This window comes from Lissotriton helveticus, chromosome 6, assembly GCF_964261635.1.
Source record: "Lissotriton helveticus chromosome 6, aLisHel1.1, whole genome shotgun sequence".
Taxonomy (NCBI): Eukaryota; Metazoa; Chordata; class Amphibia; order Caudata; family Salamandridae; genus Lissotriton; species Lissotriton helveticus.
The window spans coordinates 69,289,130-69,313,787 of record NC_136067.1 but is presented as its reverse complement, the minus strand read 5'-3'; the positions used below and the strand labels follow the sequence as shown (position 1 = coordinate 69,313,787).

Sequence of the window (24,658 nt, the reverse complement as noted above, 5' to 3'; positions counted from 1 at the left end):
TGTTTTCTATTCGGATTCTGACGGTCAATATGGTTTTAAGGACTTGACAAAATGCCTCGGTAGGGGTTACGCTGACTCTCATAAATTCATTGTTCCCAGGCTTCGTATACGAATAACCATTTGTCCGTAACCAAGAATCCTACCCTACCACGTATGAATCATCTGTCTCCGATCTTTCATATTCCAAGTCAAGTATGATCGGTAAGCTCTTCCCCTTTGAGATTGGTCTAACCTGTGGTCTCTCCTTTCTTTGTGAAATACTTACCATCCACTGCCTCTTTCCACCTCTGCATCTAGATAGAATAAATTCGTTTGTTGAGTCGGGATGAGACGTTTTCCATTTATTTTTGAAGAATACCCACTGCCACAAATTACAACAGTGGTAAGCAGGTCCATGTTCATTTATTTGTGGAAAGAAGGGGATGAATGTGACTGACCCTTATCTTAAATACGGAGTACCCAGGAGGTAGAATTTTGCGTTAACCCTTGAACGATAGATCGTGATGATGCCCTTTGTATGATATGATCCACCCATCTATACATACCACTCGGATAACCTCTTTTGACAACACGTTTTTAATGGTTTAAGTTGTTCTCTAACTGATCCACCATCTATGTTTATTAAGTAACAAGAATGGTGTTTATCATATAATGAACTAGTTTCTTTACCTTTAGGAGGTTGCTCACCCACAACTTCTATTGTCCTGAAGAAGACCCACCGCGTAAGGAATATTTACCTACCTTGTTTACGGGTCGAAACGTCGACTACTTTAACATGACCAAATCTCCTACCCCAAGCAGAACACTAATGGTTACAAGGGATTTTGGATCTTTGATGAGACAATTGTTTGTTGGACTCTTTTTGAGCTTTTTTGATTTGGCCCTCTTTGTTGGGACCATATGAATTGATTCCGAAACCTGTAATATCTTGTGTCACTGAATGAATCTCACTATTACGTGATCCCATCATTTTCCCTCACTTCACCTTCACCACCCCTTCCCTGTTGTGATTGTGGGCACCTTTGCGTACCAATAATCTGTTTTATTTGTGATGAAATATCTATGATGAATACTATCCCATGTACAGGCATTATACAGAATTGATTAAAACTTTTTCCTGTATCTACTAGCTTTTGCTGTCTAAATATTTCGTGAATTATATTTTATAGTTACATATTATTTGTCTTGGACCCCTTCTTCTTCTTTTTGTCACAAACAGAGGGTCCTGGTCATCGGCTGCAACCAGGGGACTGGGTCCTCACCCGTAACTTCGGACGAAAACGAAACCTTGAGCCGAGGTTTGTGGGACCCTTCCAGGTGCTACTGGCAACAAGGACGGCGGTTCGGCTGGAGGGACGGAAGCATTGGGTACATGCCACCCACACCAAGAAAGTCCCGTTTCCTTTGCCGGCGGATACTTGGATAAAAAAGGGCTTTTCCTCGTCCGAGACCGACGCTCCACTACGCTTTGTCCCATTCAGCGAAGCTCAGCCCATATCTGACACCCTTATTGACTCCCCTCAAACAATTTCCCTTCCTTCAACACTGGGAAATACAAGTACTGAACAATTGCCTGGACCATCGAACACTTGTTCGCCATCCAATCCACTGTTTGAAGATCAGACTCAACCCGGGAGAAGTCGATACTTTCTTCGACCGCGCGTTAAGGACAAATAAAAGAGTTCTGTTTTTATTCCTTTTTTGAAATTTACAGTACCCCTTACCGTTGTCATGAACACTGTGGACATTATATAGTGTATATACCTTTTCTTTTCATGCAGCAAAGAGACTATTATTGACTTTGATTCTAATTCATTTAACCTATCATCTGGGTTGACCGTAGGGCCGTGCGGGTACTTCCTCCTGTTTAACAGCTATCGACACTAGGTCGGTTTCTTTTGTCGATTTCTGGGAACTCCTGGGAATTGGCAATCGCTACTCAGAACGAAGTGCGTCAAGAACGTCACGGACGGTTTCGTTTAGAGGATGGACTTCTCGAAGCTGTCGGAAAAAGAGAGAATGTTGGCGCAAGGATCAGAAGTGTTTCGTACAAAGTGTTTTCTATTTCAGATCTTTATGTTTTTCCTAACCGTTTCAATGCTACTGGTGGGTGGAGTATATTTTGGGATTCAATTATTATTACCTTCCATTTCACCTACTCCTCCTTTCTACAACCTGAATTTCGCTTCCACCGTTTCTCCACATTCTTTTCACTTACTGCCCCAACATGAGCAAGTCAGACGTGCGGAATTTAGAAACAATTCCTTTGTGCAACTTTTGCATCAGCATCAGTTGGTGGTAAATACTACAAATTGTTAGGTGTGTGGGCTAATGCCGCATACCATGGACAGGGGTATTCCATATTTGGTTCTCCCGTACAGCCCCCAAGGGTCAGTTCGGGCATTCCAAATCATGTTCCGTAGTGCACTAGATTCCTACCCCCATCGAGAGCCACGCTCAGCAAGCTTTGGTCCTGGCCCGTATCATAAGTCTCTGGCGACAGCGATTGCTGATATAGATAGAGACATTTTTGATGCTACGCTCATCCCAAAGGAGGAAGTGCAGGCCTACAAGTACCTTAGTGAGGCTGAGTATAGTATATCAGTGGGTGATAGACAGCTTAAAAGCTCACCTCCAATATGGATTGTACCTCACCTAGGCCACTTTTGTCTGCAAGGTCGTGGCCGAAATCCAAGAGCCCAGCTTGGGAAGAGTGCTTGTGTGGATACTTACGTTCTACCGATGCTTTCTTCCCCTGTCCTTCTGACTGCCAAGGGTACCTATTTTGTATGTTATGACCGAGCATATACGTGGTTACCACACGACTTCTCAGGTACCTGCTATATTGCAAATCTCTTGCCCCCGACTTTCACTGTTGCCGCCGACTATCACAAAACCAGAGTTGTGAGAGGTGTCATTAGTAAAGAGGATACTTCCGGTCAAGAAGCAGGAGACTTCTTCAAGGGTTTCCTACCGTTTTGGGGCCCTATGGTCAATAGCAGGAATCTGAGACAGTTAACTCGTGTAGTAGAGTCAACTGCTAACATAACTGCAAGTGCCCTTGGTAATCTGACAGCGGAGCTTCAAGCGGACAGGCTCATGACGTTACAGAACCGTATGGTTCTAGACGTTGTTCTAGCGGATAGAGGTGGTGTGTGTAAGGTCATCCATTCGAGCTGCTGCATATTCATACCTGATAACGCTCCAACGGTTTATCAAGCCATCTCCCAGTTGCACAAAATCTCGGAGTCCATACACGTGGACGAGGGAGATTGGACGCTTCTAGGATGGTTTTGGGGTCTAATGTCCACTTGGGGTTGGAAGATTCTGATGATTATAGGGGTTGTCATGACATTTCTGTTCACGTGTTGTCTTTGTGTACAGTGTGGTCCTGCCTTATGTGGCCTTTGTGCTACAACGTGTATAAGAAGGCCATCTGTTTCCAGAGAGGCATTGATGGATAGAATAATGTTCCAGCAACACCTGAATGATCTGATGAATATCGAGATCGACTCTGATTTCGACTAGTGCTTGCCTACATGAGGGCAAAAGGAGCGTCTGAGGTTCCGTGAAAATCGTTACGGTGTTTTGGGCATTGCCGAATATGGACGAGTTTGGTATCTATGAACCGTAAATGGCGAGTTCGGTAAGTGTACGCGTTTTCACTACACTACCTGGCATGGTTCGCCTCATTTACGTGTTTCTACATCTGAACCCTTGGGTTCCATTTCGGATACGGCATCCATTTTGTTTCTTGCCCTCACGTAGTCAGTGAACAGGCAACTGTCCGCATCGTGACCTGTTAGTTCCCAAGCCATACGGAAGACGCATATTCCTTTCATGCGTCTTTATGACCGGAGGAATGACACTGCAGAGGCAAATGGCTCAGCTTGAGGGTAATCTTGTCGTACCGGCCTATTGTTTCAGCCATGCACGTGCTGAGATCAAGCTCTTTGATCCTATGATCATGTTTCCAATATTACCCCCACACTCTTTTCTTTAGGTGTGCCTGACTTCCTAGCAGCTGTTCTTGTCTCTTTACTCTTGCTCATTTACAACTCAAGTGGAATGTACCTAATGATGGGAAGATGTGCTTTTACAGTTGGAACTGGTGATGTTAATGTAATTATGTTCCGGGGTTCTGAATACATGAAAGCGATCCTTTTGAATTTTAGTGTGGGAACTGAGCTGTAACCTTTTGCTTACATATTGTGCAATGACAAGATCTTGTATAAAAGAGAGCGAACCACAAACACAATTTGAAGCAGACTCTTGGAACCTACACTCTGTTGTACTTCCCATGACTTTTGCATCCCTGCAGTAATAAACGCTGATCTTTGACGCCGAAGGAAGTCTCCCGTGTCTCTGTCTTTAGTGCGCCAGAACAGGTATCCCACGAAGGTTTTAGGTGTTGTTCCCTGGCACCGCTGGGCCTTAAATAGTCCCAGTCCTTCACACCCAGGATTCCCAGGTGCGCCCCACAACGGGACCTACTAGAAAAATATCCCAGCTTTATTGAATTCCTCAGCTTAGCCCACGTTTTTACCATCCCCTGCAAAACCTTTAATTTGATCTTCTTAAAGAATTTGGGATCTCCAAATTTAAACAGAAAGCCAGACTGAGCTACTCCTTCACCTTTAAGCAAAGCTGAAAACATGCTTCCAATACCAAAGTCTGTGGGCATCTTTAGCAACATACGAGCATGGGAAAATTGGAACGCCCATGCGTAAATTTGCAGATCGGAGCTGCTAGACCACCTTTCTCCCTGCGTCGCCTGAGTTTTTTCCATGCGGTCCTTGGGATATGTTTATCCCAAATAAAGTAAGGGATATCTCCCTGTAATTTAGATCTAGATAACGGATCAAAGAAAAGAGGAATAGTATTAAATAAAAAGGAAACTTTAGGCAAAATAGTCATCTTAATTAAATTAACTCTGCCCAACAAAGATAATGGGAGTTGCGACCATGATCGCATGAGTCTGTGGCAATCCTTTGCAACAGCAGCAAAGTTGATTGTGGCAATTTTGTTGATATCTTTAACAATATTGAGTCCCAAATAACGGAGGCTTAAACTGGACTGCATTTCTGTACCACAGCCTTTGTCATTCCAAACCATCATCTCGGTTTTAGAGGGGCATCCCAATTTAGAATGAGTGGGCAGGCTTCTGGGTGCCCTTCACATTCCTAGAGGGGCCACCCATTCATAGAACTCCGGTGGAGTGGATCTGGGAGTAAAAGGTGGGCATCCCAAATTATATGTAGGGATCCCGAGGTTGTGGATACGGTGAGTGCAGGTTTGGGGGAGTTCCTGCAGCTGAAGAACTTGATTCGGAGGAGGCGGGCAGCGGGGACTGACGCGCGCCGAGAATCCCCCTCCCCATATCCCGAGGAAAACCGGGAGGAGAGAGGGAAGGAGGGAGAGCGCAAGGCGAGAGCCATGCACGCCACCAGCGTCTCGCTCGCCGCCCAGACATGTTGAGAAACTTGGATCGCTGGTTCGCCTCTTCGCTCCCCTCCAGCCGGAGACCTCGCTTTCATCTAGGCGCTGCCTGCTCGTGGCAATCTCCCTAACATGTGTAGCGCCGCTTCGCAGGGCCGGAGGAGTTCAGCTTGGGGTGCGCTGGAAAATGATTGAGGGGTGGCTTGTTGGCTACAGGCGGCAGTTGTCTGGTCCGGAGGGAGGCTCTGAGCAGGGCCGCACTGCATTCAGCTGGCCTGGTGAGTTTGTGCAATTTTATAGATCTTCGTGGGGCAGTTAGTTGCAGAAAGTTGACAGCAAGTTAGTTTTATTGTACTGTGTTGCAGAGCGGAGCGAGAGGGAGGGAGTAAAGTGACGGGTGGTGCTCGTTGTGCCTACCTGCAGCCCTGCCTCCATTTGGTATTTCCCATCCGGACTGGATAACGGCTTGTTTATCTAACACGCCTCATGAAGATAAGAAAGTGCTTCACGACAACCGTGAAGCAAGTGATCCAGTCCAGAGGGGCCATCCCAAAAGGTGAAAGGGGGGGCAACAAAAAAACCTCCTTTCCAATGGCAGGCCACTGTTTAGCATAAACGGCGATGCCAGCCAATGGAAAGGAGGGGCGGGGCTTCAAGCCCCCTTCTGAAATCGCTCTCTCACAATATCTCTCGCCTGCGAGCAAAGCATGCGCTGCAACGCTAGGCGAGACCTAAAATAAGGATGAGTAAAGCAAGAGAAATGAAGATCATGCTCCCTACCCAGATTAGTTCTGGTAATACTTTAAACCTCTCTCCGGTACCTGAGATTGACAATAAAACTACAACTATTGAGCCACTCGTTTTCCTTAAAAAAACAAGTAGGATGTCTCTCTGTGTAGTTGTGTGTAATGGATTTTTGCGACTTGACCTTTACTACTTTATTTCACTTTTCACTCAGTGAGCAGAGCTGTCTATGGTACTGTTGCAACAATAGGCTGCAGCCTGGCTTTGTGTTCCTATGCTACCCTGCCCTTGTCACTTTTATGGGCAGCCCTATTTCTTCCCCCACTGAATTTGACAATCTTGCCAGTTTATTGAACATATCTTGTGTGCAATAGTTTTATCTACAACAGCGCTGTGTTCCAATGTCAAGGGACAACCAAAGTTTAGTTACTTATTTCTCAATCCAAGCCTGTTCACTGACAGCGGTGGCAGTGTGATTTTGATCAGGTTCTCAGTATTTTATACCTGTAGCCTTCTGTGAATACTGTATATCAGCCTTCCCCTGCAAAACCTCATTTTAGTTCCCATAACTGGTGACACTTGGTTTCCTCCATGTCTGAGACTTGCACAAAGGGTGACTGGATGAATGTGAGAGGATGTGTGGTTTGAGTGGACGAGTGAGTGCTAGTTATTCTGTGTGCGTGCATGTGTGGGTGCGAGTGTGTGTAGTGGAGGTCACCTTTGTGCTATGCTTGGACATTTTAGTTTGGATGTACGCACTTTGTCCAGCTCCCTGAAACTTTTTTACTTGCTGAGTGGGGGTGATATCCAGCCCATTCCCTTTGTCTTTAGTGTATGCTTCTCCAACCCGAGTGAAACTCCCCACTCCCTCGTATGCGTTTTTGTGGCTATCTCACCTAGCAGTGGGCATCCAGGAGTAAGATAGTACACATCACACGTGACCCATTCAAAACTGGCCTTTCTAAGGGCACCAAGTAAGGAGCCTGAGAAGTCTGGCCATCTACATTATGCTCCTCCAAAATTAAATTAGGATAACCACAAGGTTATAAATTCTGTCCCTCTTAGTTAGTACTTAGGTCATCTCGTCCACTGGATTAAACACCTGTGTAAGGAAGGAAGACAGTGCACCAAGAATGGAACCTCTGCTGTTTGTTAATTCTCCCTCCATGCTTGCCCCAAGTATGGAAAGCATTTGGAGTTGCCCTGCTGCAGTGGAACATTATCCTTGCCAGCAAGAGGAACTGCAGTGTCTCTGCCAAATGTGACCTAATTCCCACGGAGATAGTTGTTGGGCCCAAATAACTGGAAGAACTGTTGAGGGCCTACTCCATTGCTTGCACTTATATTTCCTCTTTAGCTCAAAAGCACCCGGAGAGACCATCTTTAACACCTCTGGCTTGGTGTCTGGTCCTACAGGATGTAGGAGATTGTTCAGCTAACAGAACAGTTTAAACCATCTTTCTAGCCCTTACGATTCTGTAAATATTACTAATCCAGGTTCTACCTTGAGTGGCAATGGTTAACCCCAGGCTTTTGGGTATTCTACCTCTGGACAATCTGTACTACAACCAGTACATACAAACATAAAAGCCCCTTTGGGAAAAGCTATCCTTAGGACATTAGAGGTAACTGGTCCACTATTTTTCTTCTATTTGATCTCACTAGCCAAAGTGCCCATATTGCCCTTAACTAGGATCTGGAGTACAGTAAATCAAATGTGCCCCTAAATGGACACTTCTGGTCACACGGTGGGCCACCAAGGACATCATCAGGTGCACCAAAGATGTGTTGTAGTGAGTGCAGATCTTGCTGTTTGGTTATAGGTGGGACAGGCAAGGGTTAGAAAGTGTCTAGTTTTAGGTGCTTCTGTTCCACAACTGGGACTACTTTTGGGGTGATGCAGTTTGAATTCTCTGAATTCTTTGGCTATCTCAGGACTGTAATGAGGATAGAAGCAGATTACCATTATCCTTAGTTGTTTCTTTTCAGTGACTTTCTGCTTTTCATCAGAAACCTAAATGCTTGCAAAAGAGACCCAGATCATCTCCCGTAGGATAATGTTGATCAGAGGGCTCAGTGTGTACTGAAATTCTAGCCCCTTGTGTGCTGGAGCTTTCTAAACATTTTGGGGTTGGACATTGGACTGCAAAGGTTTTTGCTACCTATATTAATTTCAAGGATACAATGTATTTGCATTTTAATAAACCTCTGTCTTGATATTGAAATTGAGTGTTAACTATTGAGACATGCTGGATTTGAGCCTCTAAGTCCCTCTGCTCCCACTCCCTCTCACAACTATGAGGGGAAAAGTATGTAACAGGAGTTTGTGATGGATACTTCTAACTGCAGAGTCCTCCCCTTGTGAATAACCTGAGGCACTAGACTGGATCCGGAGATGTTTCTCAGCCATTCTATAAAGCGCTGGTAGGTGCCTTTGTGCTGTTCTGCGTTAGGATAGATCCACTCTGGAAGTGGCTTTGTGGGTCACAATAGAAGAACCACTCTCACCACCTCTGCGCGTCAACATTTCCTTTCTTTCTGCGCTTTCAGATGGAAATCTGGAGCTCACTCCCTCGATTTCGGTCACCTTACAGACTTTTGTTTTCAATTTAATTTTCGCTACTGTTTCAGTGTGCACGGGACAATTCTTCCCCAAAACAGACAGGTTTTAAACTATGCAAGCATTGTCACAAACCGATGCCGGTCACGGACCCTCACAAGTTCAGCCTCTGTTGTTTGGGCTCCAGTTGTGCCGCAATGACTTGAATCCAAAGGCCATCTGGTACTGCAAGGCCAAGCACAAGGTCACCGAGTTGAACTCCAGGATGGCGACTGTTTTCTCTCTAGGGAGTGGTAATTGTCGCACTTCAGATCCTCATGTAGGTCGAAGAAAAAGACTCGCAAGAAGATGGCTCCCCTTCTTCCGGCCACTCTCACCAGGAGAAGTCACCTGGACGTAAAAGTACTTTAAGTCTGTGCTCTCAGTCTCCAACCTCAGAACAGACTTCTGGGGCGTGTTGGCTGACATCTTGCAAGCTGTCCCGGATGACCTCTGGGCTAACCTTCAACAATCATTTAGTAAGGCCAGGATGCAGCCAAATACGTAATCCGACACCACTGACAGTATAGGAAGGGCAATTGGCCCCAGCGTGAGGCTTCGACGGCACTCCTGGATAAGCTCCACAGTGTTCTCAAGCGACGTCAAGCAATCATTTATGGACAAGCCGTTTATGGAGAGACATGGCAGCGCTTCAGAGACAGCAAGTCAACAGTGCCCTCCTTCGGCCTAGCACTGCCCCTGCAGCCGTATCTCCAGCAATCCCTCCCCTTCAATGCTTTGGGAGAGGCTGACGCCAGATGTCAGAGGCAGCAGAAACCACACCAGACTTTGCCTCCGCAGCATCAGACTTGCCAAGCCTTGTGCTGTGGGGCGAATGTCGGGGATCCTGCCCTTATCACCCATGCCCCCTAGCCAGTCCCCTCACCCTTCGCTCCAACACTGCCGCAAAACCACTTCATTTGCCCTCAGCAGCGCACTCTCACCGTTTCGAGGACGGGAAACATCCTAGACAAGGACTTTTTTAGATCGAGCTCTCAACAACGAGAAATTCTAAACCACGACTACCTAAACCACGAGTCTCTACTCGGCACCAGGAGAGGTGAGGAGCAGTGCCTCTCTCCCCTGCCCCCCCCCCCCCCCCCCCCCCCCCCCCCCCCCCCCCGACCATACACGCTCGCGGCCCCCTATGACTTACTTGGCACCTGGAAAGTGGGCACAGACAGGTTTCTTCACCCTGCCAGGATGGTAAAATGTTGTGGGCACCAAAAACCACGAGTCTCTTCTCTGCACATGGACTAGACACAATCATATCCCCCTATTACTCACTCGGCAGAAGGAAAGCGGAAACTGTGGAATTGCAACAGATTAAACGGTCTGCAGGCATTCAATAGCAAAGCAAAGCGTGGGACTTGTGTTCCATGTTGTGTTTGTGTTGTTGGTTTTGAAGAGAAAATTATCAAGGTAGTTGGAAGAGAAATTACTCTTACATCCCGCGTGCTTTAAAGATCATTTCTTGCATAATACCTTTTATTAAGAGCAGCCAAAAGAAAAAGCAGCCTGTTTAAAGATTCAAAGAACATCCAGCCTTATAAACAACTATCTTTATGTAACTTTAACACGTTGGTTTCTACGTTACCTGTGTGGAACTGGCCTGAACAGCTAGGATTATTGTGATGCAACACTACCATCTTGTGGCAAAAGTTTTAAATGGAAAAAACGTTAATTTAAGGATTATTCACTAAAAATGATTTATAAAAAAAAAAATGTAATATTACGTTTTTTTAAATGTCAAATAATGTGTATTTCAAAGAACATAGTGGTGCAAAATGGTAATGAGCAATTTATCGATTTTTCGTGGTTCAGGAACTCGTTGTTAAATAAGTAGTGGTTTGGGATTGATCGGTGTTTCACCTTCGTGGTTAAGGAATTCGTTGTTTAGACACTCGTTGTTTAATCATACATCCTTGGAGGACTTCTAAATTATTACCACCACAAGTGGTAAAGCATCACGTCAGACAGATGGGCGCTTCAAGCTCCTTCAACAATGGGTGCTTCAAGCTCCCCTGCAGCAGGTGATCACCAAATTCCCACCTATTGAAGAGAAAGATATAGAAGCTCTGATGGAAAAGGTGAAGTCCTACTCACCTCTGGACCCAGCCACTTCACAAATGCTCAGAATAGTAGCACTCATCATTACACCAAATCTAATGAGGGTGATGAATCGATCCCTAGAGCTGAGCGAAGTCCCAGGGGCCTGGAAACATGCAGTGATAAAGCAAAGCACCTGTTAAAAAAGCCAATGCTGGCAGAGGGCAACTGGGGAACTTTCATCCGGTCTCTCAGCTACCATTTGTAGGCAAGCTGCTAGAAAAACATGTCAACAGGAACCGGTCTGATTTTCTCGATCAGTGCTTCCACCCAACTCAGACGGGGTTCAGAGCACAACACAGCACGGAATCCGCCCTGTTGGTAGTGGTAGAAGATCTGAGAAAATCACTAGACCAGGGGAAACCGGCAGTGCTGCTCTTGTTGGACTTGAGTGCCACATTCGATACGTAGGACCATCAAGTACTATGCAGAAGGCTGGCAAATATTGGGATACAGGGCAGGGCACTCAAATGGCTGTCGTCATTCCTGAATGAAAGAACATTCTAAGTACAAGAAAACTCTATACTCTCCAAAACCATGTTGTTAAAGTGCGGCGTACCACAGGGATCAGCATTGGGCCCAATCCTCTTTAATGTATATATAGAGCCCCTGGCAAAGATTGTGCAAACATTTGACATATCTATGACCTCGTACGCCGACGACCCGGAAAACAGCAGAGATGGGGAGAAAATGGCCTCCTGCTTGATAAGAGTTAAAGAGTGGATGACGAAAAGCTGCCTAAAGTTAAACAGGTAGAAAACTGAGATCTATTATGTCTCGGAAACTAACCAATACCCAGGCCCAATTTAGATTGGCCAGCAAGCCTAGATAATGCACCTATACCTACAGAAATAATAAAATGCCTAGGATTTTGGCTGAATCTGACCTATTCATGGCAACGCAGGCCAAGAAGGTTGTCGCAACCTGTTTTGGACTACTGAGAAGCTTACGAAAAATTCTGGATAGGGTGCCAATGCAACTCATGCAGACGGTGGTCCACTCTCTGGTCACTTCTTGACTGGATTAGGGAAACTCACTGTTCTTGGGGGCCCCTAAATACGTTATTTGCAGACTGCAGGTTACAAAAAATGCAGCCGGCAGGCTGCTTTGCAATATTCCCACACGGGATTCAGTAAAAAAGCATTTAGTGGACCTCCACTGGCTGCCAATAGAAACAAGAATACAATTAAAAGTCTTGATCATTACTCACAGAGCACGCCATAAAAAAGGACCGTAAAAAATCAGGAAGTTAATATCTCCTTATACTCCAATCAGGCGGTTACATTCCACAGGGTACAGGAGTTGGCCTAACGGCTAGGGCGGTGGACTTCGAATCTGGGGAACTGGGTTCGAGTCTCATCAATGCCACTGAACATCCTGTGATTCTTGGCAAATCACTTAATCTCCCCGTGCCTAACAGCAAAAAATTATTGTGTCCTCATGTAATGCAACTGGTGCTATGTAAAGCGCTCTGATACCTGATTTGGGTCAAGTTTGCGATATATAAAACTCTGTAAAACAAAACGAAACTACGGAAGAACACCTAAGACAAACAAAGGCCAGGAGGGAAAGATGGGGCAGAAGAGCCTTCTTCCATCCCGCTCCCAGACTCTGGAACAGCATTCCGTTGGAATGTAGACGGATAGAAAGTGAACTACAATTTCGAAAGGAGATCAAGACTTAACTGTTTAAGCAATATTTCTATGTCACCATCACCCTACTTAGTTACTGATCTCATAGCGCTGGGAAGCCTTAGGGCCGCCATACTCTATAAATCCCCAATAATAATAATAATAATAACAACCACCTTCTTTTCCACCCCTCCTACTTTCCACCTACACTTCAAAGGCTTCCAGAAAACCACTTGTCCGTTCTTCAAAGGGCAGTTCAAACCTTCTATTAGAAGGTGACCATAGAAAGAGTTGTGACATCAGAAGTCTGGTCTGGCTGTTTCACCTGCCACTTCCTGATGCCAAAGATTCTGGATCTGCGCCGTCTGAGCTTCATCATAAAGAAGGTTTAGTTCAAAATGCTCACCCTGGACAAAGTTCTGGCTGCCCTAGACATGGGAGACTGGAAGGGTACTTTGGATTTGCATGACACTTATTTCCTAATACCTGTTCAGCAGCCTCACAGGCACTTTCAGTTCTCAGTGCTTGGATTCACCCTTACCAGTGACCTTCGGGTGCTCATGAAAGTGATGGTGGTTTCTGCCAATCTCAGGAGGTTTGGAATACCGGTGTTCCCATACCCAGTGACTGTTTGTTGAAAGCAGTCTCACCTCAAAGTCCTAAACCTCCTCCAGACAACAGTCACACCTGACTCCTTTCATTGAGCTCCCTGTCATTGGAGCACGTCTGGACACTATGCTGTTCAGAGTCTTCCCCTTCAATGAACACAGGATTTCAAACCTTGACCTGAGTCTCAAAGCAGCTCTTAGACTTCTTGGCCTTCGCCTTCTGCTAGGAGACTTCGTCAGGTAGCACATGCAGGCTCTGCAGTGGTATCTCAAGTCTCTGGGCTCAGCACTTGTGGAACCTTTCCGCAGTGTCTGAGAAGAGTGCAAAATGTCTGCAGTGGTGGCTGATTGATTTTAATTAGACCTGTGGCAGACTCCTCTTCCTACCTCACCCAGAGGTAATGGGTTTGACAGATGTCTGCTCTCGCTCTGGTCCGCCTTTCAGTTTGCCTGGAGCACAAGACTCCTTTCCAGCCTCTACTTCTCCTGCCCAGAGTTCTGAAGAAAATCAGGAACTACTTGGTCCAAGTTATCCTAGTGGCTCCGGAATGAGACAGGAGATTGTGGTACCCAGACTTTCTGGCCACGAGCATCTGTCCTCCTATTTGGATAACTTTATTGTGTTCTTAGCGACATAGCCAACCCTTACAAGCCCAGATTTTCTTCTGTTCTCCTTGTCTCTGGCCCAGCAGGGCCTCTCTATGGCAACAGTTAAAGGTTGTTTATTGGTCTTATCAACCTTCCTATAATTGCCTAATCATCCAGCTCTTTTCAAATCACCAATTTTGTTGTTTTGATTCATTTTTTGAAAGGGCCCTGGGTTGACCCATGTGTTCCAGCCAAAACCCTTCACAATGTCCTCAGGTACCTAAATCTGGCTCTCACATTCTTGATGTGCACTCCGATCTAGCCGCCACAGTTGATCACATTGAAAATGTATGTGATTTCTCACAGACCAACTCTCCTCACTGTTTTGTGGAATGGTGTCTTCTGGTCTATAAAAATAAGATTCCAACTTGGAGATCTGCAGACTGTCACAATCTGATTACTAAGGGCTCTGTGTCCTGCACTGCAGACAGATATCCGAAGGAAACTGACATCGACGCTAGGAGGTGGCAGTTATATTCTGGTCCTGCACAAGCCTGACGTGGAGCCACACAATGCCACCTACCTGTACCTGAGGAATTGTTGAGACATTTCCTTATCTAACAGCATATTCCTTACTGCTCTGCTACCTCCCCGTTCTGGGGAATGGCCTCTTTTTAACATTAAAAAGATCACAAGCTAGAGTTTGACACACTATCACCAACAGTTTTTCTGTGAATGTGATCTGTGTCCAAGTGTGAAGAAATGGAAAGGGGCTAGAAATTGATGTCATCGTGCCAGGGTGACGTTTATATGTGGCTCCACTTTGTCACTTGCAGGGTAGTATGGAGCCAACAAGAGCCGCACGATGTCACTTGTCTGTGTGCAAGAGCACTGCTGTTGGAATTCTCTAGATCCAGCCTGGCGATAGTCTAAAGGCGAGGAATCTGCAGTGGGGTAGAGTATCCACCAGAAAGAGTGATGGCACAGATTAGTATATTGTTTGCTGTGTTCTAATAGAGAAAATAATTTTGCGTTGATTCAGTCTTGTATGTGGTTTTTTATTTTTTTATTTCGTCAGTCTGAAAATGGCAGCTTAAAAAAGATTGTGATGGCTCCTGTACATTATTGCTTGAGAACCAAGGCGTGCTTTGACAAAAAACACAAGTCTCCTTAGCACCACCTTCTAATCCAAATTCTGCATTTTCAGGCATAGCATACTCAATATTCCAATGTTTGCATTTGCTTGCTACTGGGATGAACACATTGTGCATTGCTTGGAGTAGCTGTGCTGCCCTGTTTGTTTTTTGTTGTTGTCCCTATTTTTCTGAGCGTGATCTTGTCAATCATGCAAGCCTACTGGTGGAGTTTGTACATTTTTCTTTTATTGTTAGTTAACAGAGAAATTACCACTAGCACTCCCCATTAGGGCACCCACTACTGTCGCTGAATATGAACTGTGGGATAGTGCTGTGTTGGTGGCAGCATATTGGTACTCCAGGATGTGTGTCATTAGGCATCCTCCCTAACTGAGGACCCTTCCTTTCCTTGTGTCTTGTGTGGGGCTGTGTTCATCACGGTCATTCATGTGTATTCGGTCAATGATAGAGGCATTTTGGACCCAACATGTTCTTTCGAAGGTGGTGGTTTTCCTTCGGAAGTGTGGATTTGTCCAGTCCGTATATAACTGCTTATACACATTACTTTCATGATCTCCTCTCCAAAATCAGTTGATTCTGGTAGATGGATGAGGCTGCTAGTACGTTACTTTGTTAAGAGTAGTGCTTGCCCTTCCTAAGTGAAACCCAACCAGCCTGTCCTTTTTCTTAGTCTTCAGTCTCCAAGGCAAAGAGCCTTGATGCAGAGCTCTTAATTCCACCCATCCCTTGCACCTCCGGAGCCAGTATTTGGTAGATTGGCTACAGTCAGAGGGTGCTAGATACGAACACCTGCAAGACTGCTACTTTTTCTCAAAAAGTGTTTTGGGAATTCCGCATGATACCTTGCTGCTCTCATCTGACACCAGAATGAGAGCTTACCAGGCTTTGCTTGGAACTGGACTTTTCCTCCCTTAAGGAGACATGTGGATACCAGGAAGACCTGTGCAAGGCTTAGTTGACCGGAGAATGAGTTTGGAGGACTTGTTAATGGACTGAGAATGCCCATGAGATACCCACAGATAATCTAACAATGCGAAGGAAGAATGAAAGAACTGCATTATCTAGCTCCTGGAGCTGCATCATTACCTGTCTTGAGAGAGCTGTGAACATAAGCGTACACTGGTCCGTCTCATACCTAAAGTTCCCTGTATTGCTTCTCTAGCTCTAGAAGGGATAGTCGGGAAACCATCATTAATCCAACGGCATAGAGTTGTGGTCTTTCGACAGGATTGAACAATCTTTCTTGCATATGGAGTTCCAGCGGTAAAAACAGATTTGAACCCTTTTCAGAGATTGTCCATCATCCCTTGATATTCATCCCATGCACAGCCCAGAATACCATGTGGGGAAAAAGTCCCGCACAAGAGACCATTTGAGTTGAGAAGATCTCATAGTTGACCATATCCATTAATTTACTAATGCCCCATAAGATTTCATTGGCCATGTAGCAAATGTTACAGAAAATCTAGTTTGAGGAGTACATTGTTCTCTATTCCTGCTGAACATTAATTATTTTGGGTCAAGACAATGACTTTGCTGTATGTAAATTCATGCTTAACTTTACTTTTTCTTTTAACTTTGCATTGTAGGGCTGCAATGAAAATGGCCAACCTCGACCATGTATTTGATAACATGTTTACCAATCCTAAAGACACTCATGGGGTAAGAATTGTGTTTTGCTCTTTTGAATCCGTTTTATATCTTGGTTCAATTAAATCATTGCAATATCTGGTGTCTGTTGGCGGCTGGCTCAGTATATGGTGTACACCTATTGGTGATACACCCTGCATTGAGTCCAGACAACCCTTAGTAATAGTGTAAGAGGTCCCTGATAACCAAAGATCTCAAGGGGTAGCTGTGGAGAGTAGCTAAGGCTTATTCAGGAGGGTGTAAAGTGAGTGCATTTACAACACAGTCAGTCATTGAAGATTACACAAGAAAGAACCTCAACACTGTTGTGTTTATTACCCATCAACATTACCACAACTTTGGTATATCTCCTACCCAGAGATATCAATAAAGTGAATAGAATGCGAGGTGAGTACCCAAACAAGACTAACCCCCAAGGATCTGGAGGACAGGGGGATGCACGGAACCACCACAGGTACGTAACTAATAGCCTCTAGGCGCCTGTGTGCAGAGGTGATACTCCAGGTCAGTGTCCATAGGAGAAATTGGGAAATTGCAGTTGGAGTTTTTTGGATTCAGTAGCCTGCCCAGAGGAAACCAGTTGGAAATAAAAAGGTTGGAGAGCACCCCCACCCATGGAAACCCAGAGAACAAGGATACCTACACCAGGGAGTCTGGGTGCATAGGTGTCTGAACCGCACGTTGATGTCCATAGGGATCTTTGGAAGTCCAGCTGCTACCGTAATCCATGGACCAGATCGGCAGAACCCAATCATGGTTTCTGGTTTAGGAGCACAAGAGGAGAGAGGACACAGTACAAACCACCTGCAATCGTCCAGGAGTTGCAGGAGCACAATCCCCACCCTTAGAACAGATTAGTTAATCGTTTGCTGTTTTCTATAAATATTTTGTGTTTATTCAGTCATGTATGCATCTTCCAAGTTGCACAGAATATAGGTCGGGCCTCGAGAGAACTTCCAAACCACCACCTGTGCTGTTGAGCCTTGAAGAGTCCGTGGGACAGCAGGATCACAGACCTGTTGTCGATGTTGAGGTGCCTGGGTTGCATGGGAGGGACTCCTCTCCAAGAGAGATTCCTTCCAGCTGTCCTTAATGTGCACAGAGTCCTTGTGACTCTGGATGATGCACTGCCATGGATGTTGCAGGATGGTTGCAGAGCTCGGAGATGTCGTTGCAGTAGGAGCCTTCCTACAAGGAGCAGTCTTGTCTGGAGTCCGGCACAGCAAACAGCAATGTCCAGGAGCAGAAGAGTCTTATGGAGGATCCTGAAGACGAGTCTTGCAGAGGAATCCTTGTTCAGGACAAATCTAGGGTCCCACCCTTAGGGGAGCCCTTAAGTAACCAAGGAAAAGAGTTGGACAGCTTCTGCGGTGACCCACCCATCGGGGAGGGGGGTCAGGACACAACTTTGGTGCACTGACCAGTCAGATGCTCATCGGGTTGTCTGCTTATCTTGCTTTCAAGATGGCAGAATCGAGTGGCCACATCTAGGCACCTCCCTAGGGGAGGACCTGGACAGAGGAGTAGTCTCTCCTGTGTGGTTTTGCGCCAGAGCGGGAGCCAAGGGCTCCGGAAATGTGGCAAACCGGTATATGCAAGGAGGGCACCAAATGTGCCTTTCAAAGCAGACTGGTGGTGCGCGGAAGCACACCCACCCTAGCCCAGAGTGGGCTCTGAAGCACCTCCACCCTAGCCCAGAGACTCCTAAATCGAAAGCAGAGGTGGCTATGCCTCTTCTCTACAGGAAATCCTTTGTTCTGCCTTTCCCTTCCAGAGTTAAGCTCATCAGTAGGAGGGCAGAACACAGTGTCTGGGGTCGGCGGCAGCACTTGACATCTTGAGTTTGCCAGCGGTCACTACATATCTTAAAATGGCTTCCCCACACTTACAAAACCCAAAAACTGGATTATGGGTTTGTAGGAGTGCCTTCATATGCATGGGCACCCTCACACTTAGAACTATGCACGCTGCCCTTAGGCAGCAGAGCCTACCTTAGGGGTGACTTATAGGTTTTAAGTGCTGTGACCGGGATATAAGGTAAACCTTATATCTTAAGTAATAGGAGCATGCACCATTTTTCGCAGGCTGCAATGACAGACCTGCAGACACAATTTGCATGGGCTCCCATGGGTGGCATAACACATGCTGCAGCTCATGTGAGACCCCTGGTGTACCAATGCCCAGGGTACCTGAGTACCATATACTAGGGACTTACAGGGGTACACAAGTATGCCAGTTGTGGTGTGTAAAAAGTACTGTACTTACCAGTCAATTTAGAGGGGAGAGCACATACACTGGGGTCCTGGTTAGCAGGATCCCAGTGTACTAACGTCAAAACACAGTGACACCATGTGAGAAAGTGCCATCTTTCTTGCATTGGTATGCCCCCACTTTTTTCTGAACTGAACTGAACTGAACTTCTCAGCACATTAAACCCGCACTGATGCCAGTGTGGGATTTAATGTAAAATGCACCAGAGGGCATCTTAGAGATACCCCCTGAAAACCTAACCTACAATCCACGTCTGGGCTGAGTGGCTGCAGAGGCTGCCACACAGCGGTCATGTTGCTGGACCCCTGGGTAGGAGAGTCCCCGCTCTCCTGGGCCTGCAACAATGCACATCCTGGGCGAGGTGCTAGGTCTCCTCCCCCAGGATGGGCAGGGGGAAGCTTCAAAGGCATGCCGCCTCTGTAAGCTTCCCCAGACCGTTTGCTGTACGCAGCAACCAGCCCCCACCAGTCCTGACCCCCACTCTGGCTGGAAGACTGGTGGGGAAAAACTAGGTGAGGAGGGGAGGTGTGCCAGCCTGTGCCAACCCCACCCCTCAGGTGGGGGAGACGAGGTGAAGCACAACCCCAGTCTCTGGCCATCTTGTAGATGGGGAGCCCTGCCCAATCCCAGCTAGGCTCCTGCCCCCCTCCCACAGGAGAGGAGCAGGCTATGGGATGTACTCACCCCAGATAGGGACCCATTGGTCCTGTCCTTGCCCTACCTGTAACGCCCCTAAATTCAGTATTTAGGTGGTCCCTGAACCTTCCTTCCTTAGATCCTGAAAAAAAGAAGAAAGAAGATCAAGAGGAAGAAGACCCGCTGTGCAGCTGCTAACAACAGGACGACAACAACTGACATGGCCCCAGCCCTACCGGCCTGTCGATCCTGGAACCTGCTCCTACCTAACTCCCGGCGACTCCTCCGGACAGCAACCTTGGGACACCCAGAGGACCTGCCTGCCTTGACCCTCCTAAAGACTAGGAATCCCATCAGCAGAGGCTCTACTGCAACAACCCCCCTGGTGCCAGCCAAGAAGCTCCGGACCAGCCCACTCTGCACCCGCCGAGCCCGGGCTGTGCCCAACCGAACCAAGACCACAAGGACGTCCCCCCGGCGACTGGGACCCGAAGTCCAGTGCCCAAAGACCCTCCTCGACTAACCAGACGACGCCTGCAGACTCAGAACCAGGGGCCACCCCAACCACGACCAGCTGAGGGTAAGCTTTTCTGACACCCAAAGACACCCCTGCACCCTACAGCCCCCTGTGCCTCCCTTTGGGGTACCTACCTGTGCTCCAAGATCCCAACTTACCTCTCGAAGTGCTGGTCGCCCCTGGAGAGTCTCCATCCCGAACCTGCGGCCTTTGTTCCTTTTTCACCTTTCATATTGGATAACATTGAGCGCCCGACTGCTCAAAAGCACCCTGCACCCAGCCGTCCGAGTGCCGCTGGCTGTGCCACCTTTGTCCTATCTTACTTCCCCCTTTGCCCTGAGCAAGTGACCAGAAGCCCAGCTCCCACAGCCGCGTGGCTTGCTAGCCATCAGCCGACAACCGAAGGCCCCTTTCTCTCATTGGATATCATTGGGCCTAACTACCTCTGCACCCGGCCGCCCCTGTGCTGCTGAGGCTGAACCAACTGTACTTACCTGACCCTGGGGGACCCCTGAGTCTATGCCCAGAACCTTAACTTCACCAGCCAAGTACTCACCTGAAGACCGGTAACTCACTTACCTGCCATTGGATAACATTGACTAATTTTGACTCGAAAAAGTGTGAAGTTTTGGAAACTGAAAATCTTCATATAAAATCAGCCGAGTCCCGAATTCCGAAGTACTCACCTGTGAGTAGGGGAGAAGCCAGTACTGTACCCTGTAGCCCAGTACTGAACTGCAAAAGTAATCCTTACCAGGTTTGCTAGTAATCTGTATTTTCTGCATAGGAACCCATTGTCTGCTTTTCTCTGAAATTTCTTCTAGGTGTCTACTTTTGAAAACTTGAAATATTCTTTAAAAATCATACGAAATACTGTAACACCTGTTTTAAGTTAAGAGCCCAGTACTGGATTACAAAAGTAACGCGATCGTACTTTACCTGCAACCTGAATTTTCTCCCGTTGGATAACATTGCCAGATTTACCTTGAAAAGTTTCTAAGTGTGAACTTTTAAAACCGCTTTATATTCATGAAAATTCACTACAGTAACAAACGGTTTTACTAAATTGATTTCAGTTTAGACCCCAGGACTGAATCTAGGATCTAGTCTGCATAGATCTATAATGTAATGTATGGTCGCGTCTGGCCGTTCATTGCCAATACTCAGCTCAAACCTCCTGTAATTGGTCCCTGTGGCATTCCATGAGCCTCATCACTGAATATACCCTATAGTCACAACAGTTTAGGAGTGGTATGTAAGTCTTAGACTTCTTCCTTCCCGATGCTTTGTAGGCTTTGATGTTTCTCTGTCAACATCTTAGCTAGGTCCCTCGTTGCAATGTTCGACCTGATGAAGGACAAGAATTCTTTGTTGGCGTATAATATTTGTGGCTATCTGAAGACTTGTAAACCTCCTACCCACCAAAGCCAAATTAACACATCAAAGGCCTTTGGAAGTCATCCTTGTATACATGGGTAGGCTTGTGGACCGTAAGAGAGATGCACAAGTGTGAGTTTTTCTGTGCGTCACTAAGCATGTAGAATTATAAGGCTCTGGCAGTGATCCGAGGCTGTGCTTGATTGTGCTGAAGGTTGCCTCTCGCGATAGGTACTACCCGTCTCCGACTGCATAAGCAGAGTAAGATCTATTTAAACAGTCAAGCACAATAAATTGGGGTTCAGTGGCTGAATCCGTGGATGAGGACCCAATGCCTCAGCTGGCCTAATGGCCTTTGATTCGTTGTCAGGCAGTTTTTTGGTCAGTAAAAAGTAGAACTCTCTTCCAGCGCATGTTTCATTACATCCAGAGTCTCTTGCGTTCCTCTCTGCACTATCCAGTCACATTGAGCCACCTGGTGTCTTGCATTGCTGCCTCCAGTACCGCAAGCCCTAGATTATGCTCATTTGGTGACATGATCCTGAGCTTTCAAGGGCACTAGCATGGGGGCTTTCTTAGAGCAGTGTTTCCACAAATGTGAGTTGCAGTCCAATGGTGGATCGAAGGCCAATTTTTGGTGGGTCACAAAAGTCCAATCAATCAATAAATAAGACTTTAAGGGCCAGATGTAGGTAAATACCATTTACTGATTCTAAAATACCGAAATTTACCGATTCGGTATTTTAGAATGGGTAAATGGTATGTAGGTATTCATTCGGTAATTTTTACAGAATCGGTAAAATCTGAAAGAAACAGGTTAGTATTAGATTCCTTACCTTAGAATATTCCCAGGCGTCAGTCTGGATCCGGAAACTTTTGCGTAGCAGTACCCCTGCGCGTCGGTAGGCGTAGTCTGCAGGCGTCCCCTGCGGCTCCGCGTCGTCGGCGTCGTGCGCCGTGATGACGTCGCTGGAGTATATAGACGCCGCCTCCGCGCGCTGACGTCAGTTCTTCTTTTTTCCGCGCCAGTTAGCGCAGATCCGAAGAGCAGTACTCCGGTCTTTTGACCAAGTTTTTGTTACATCTAACTCTTTCAGGTGCCGGTAGGATGCCCAGTTTTAAAAGTTGCGACGGGTGCGACCGCATGATGTCGGTCACCGACCACCATCGACTCTGCCTCCGGTGTCTGGGCGCGGACCACGACGTGGAGTCCTGCGTCGACTGCCGGGCCTTGACGAGTAAGGCTAGGCGGGAGCGGTCCCGCAAGCTGCTCGAGCTCCGGGTGTCGGCCCCGCGTCGAGAGCGGTCCCGGTCCGGCCGGAGGTCGAGGGAGCGGTCGAGAGAGCGATCGCGGAGCCGCCATGAGCGCTCCGGGAGTCGTCACCATTCCTCCGGTTCCTCAGGTAAGCGACACAAGAAGTCGGGGCGTCGTCACCGTACCCCCGACTCCCCCCGACGCCCGCGTGATGCGGCCGGGGGTTCGGGTGGCCCCACCCCCGCGTGGGTCGCCGATGCCGTCTGCCCCATACCCGTCGGTCCCTGGGGAAGGCGCGTCGCGCGAGGAGATTGAGGAGTTCCTCATGGCTATGAGGGCGATGTCTCCTCCGGCGGGGCCTACGGCGCCTGCGGGCCCGTCGGTCCCGTCTGGGGGCCCGAGCGGTTCGGGTGCACCTGCCCCGACGCCACCGGGTGCTCAGACGCCGCCGGCGGCTCCGGCCCCGGCGCCGCTGGACCCTTCAGGGTCGTCGCCGGCTGGTCAACCGGCCTCTCCGGCGCCGATTCCATCGGGGCAGCCCGTGGTACCGCCTCCGCGCGGCGCCGTGTCTCCGCCGTCGGTTCCGGCCGGCGTCGGGGCTCCGGCGCCGTGCGGTGCCACCCCCATTCCCTCTCTGACTCCTGACGCGGAGTCGGACCGGCGGCGTCCGACGCCGAGTCCGGCGCCGTTGGGGCCCCTTGGCTCCGAGGAGCTGGTCTATATCGTTGACTCGAACTATGGCGATGAGGACGATTATGGAGAGGGTTGGGAGGGGTCTGAGGACCCTTTGTCACGAGCATGCCAGTACGATGTGGACTGGGTCGGTGATTTAGGTGATGCCAGTGGTCTGGACGAATCGCCTAACCCTGGGTTTGTCTCGCCTCCCACTGTGGCGTCGGAGGCTGGGGCTGCCTATTCGGTGGTACTGATGAGGGCTGCCAAGGCCTTGAGCCTTGAGCTCCCCGTCGCTAAGGTGAAGCCTAACATCCTCACCGAGGTATTCAAACCGCAGTCATGCCCACAGGAACCTCTGCTGCCGTTTAATGACGCCTTGAGGGATGTCCTTTTGGGCACCTGGTCCAGGCCCGCTTCCGGTCCACCTGTTGACCGAAACGTTGCCAGGCGTCACCGTCCGTGTTCGGATGACCCTGCCTTCCTCTCCACCCATCCCTCCCCTGAGAGTCTGGTGATCCAGGCCTCCACTTCCCAGTCCGCATTCCCGACGGCTCCGCCCGATCGGGAATCTAAGCGATATGACCAGTTTGGCAGAAAGGTCTTCTCGTCTCTGAGTGCAGGACTGCGGTCTTGCAATACCACATGCCTCTTAGGCCGCTACACCCACTCTTTGTGGGATACGGTCGCGGAGTGTCTGCCGCAATGCCCGCAGGAGGTGCGGGACAAGCTCAACCAGGCCTTGGTTGAAGGCCGGGACGCGGCGAGGTACTCCATACGGTGTGGTCTTGACACGACCGACTCGCTGGGAAGGGCGATGTCCACGACGGTGGCGATTCGTCGCCATGCTTGGCTGCGATCCGCCAACTTCTCGCCGGATGTCCAGAATGCCCTGATGGACATGCCATTCGATGGCAGTCGCCTGTTCGGCGACAAAGCGGACAACGCGCTTGAGCGCTTCAAGGACTCCAGGGTCACGGCCAAGTCCTTGGGTCTATCGACCCAGCGCCAGCAGACGGGTTCGTTTCGCTCCTTTCGTGGCCACGGAAGGGGCGGTCCCACACGTGCTGCCAGCCACGCACCTCAGAACGCTCCTCAGCGCGGTGGCGGCCGTGGATTCCGCCGTGGTGGCGGTCGGGGACAGCGGCGAGGTCAGTCCACACCTCCCCCCGCAACAGCCTCCAAATCCTCCTAGTCCGAGCTTTCAGGCCCATGTGACGCCAGTGGGTGGCAGGGTTCGCCATCACCACTCCCGCTGGCGCACTATCACATCGGACAGGTGGGTGCTGCAGCTCGTCCGAAGGGGCTACTCCCTCCCCTTCGAGACCTCTCCTCCAGCCATGCCACCGCAGAACCACCGTGTGTCGGGGGACCACTTGACACTTCTGCAGGAGGAAGTTACGGC

General features: G+C 48.2%; 1 protein-coding gene across 1 annotated transcript in view; it reads left to right on the top strand.

The window, feature by feature from the left end:
* CMTR1 (cap methyltransferase 1) overlaps positions 1–24,658 on the top strand; it is a 650,563-nt gene that overhangs the window by 169,350 nt on the left and 456,555 nt on the right. The window contains exon 8 of the mRNA XM_078647373.1: positions 16,465–16,537. Within this exon, the coding sequence (XP_078503499.1) occupies positions 16,465–16,537 (73 nt within the window). The remainder of the gene's footprint in view (positions 1–16,464; positions 16,538–24,658) is intronic.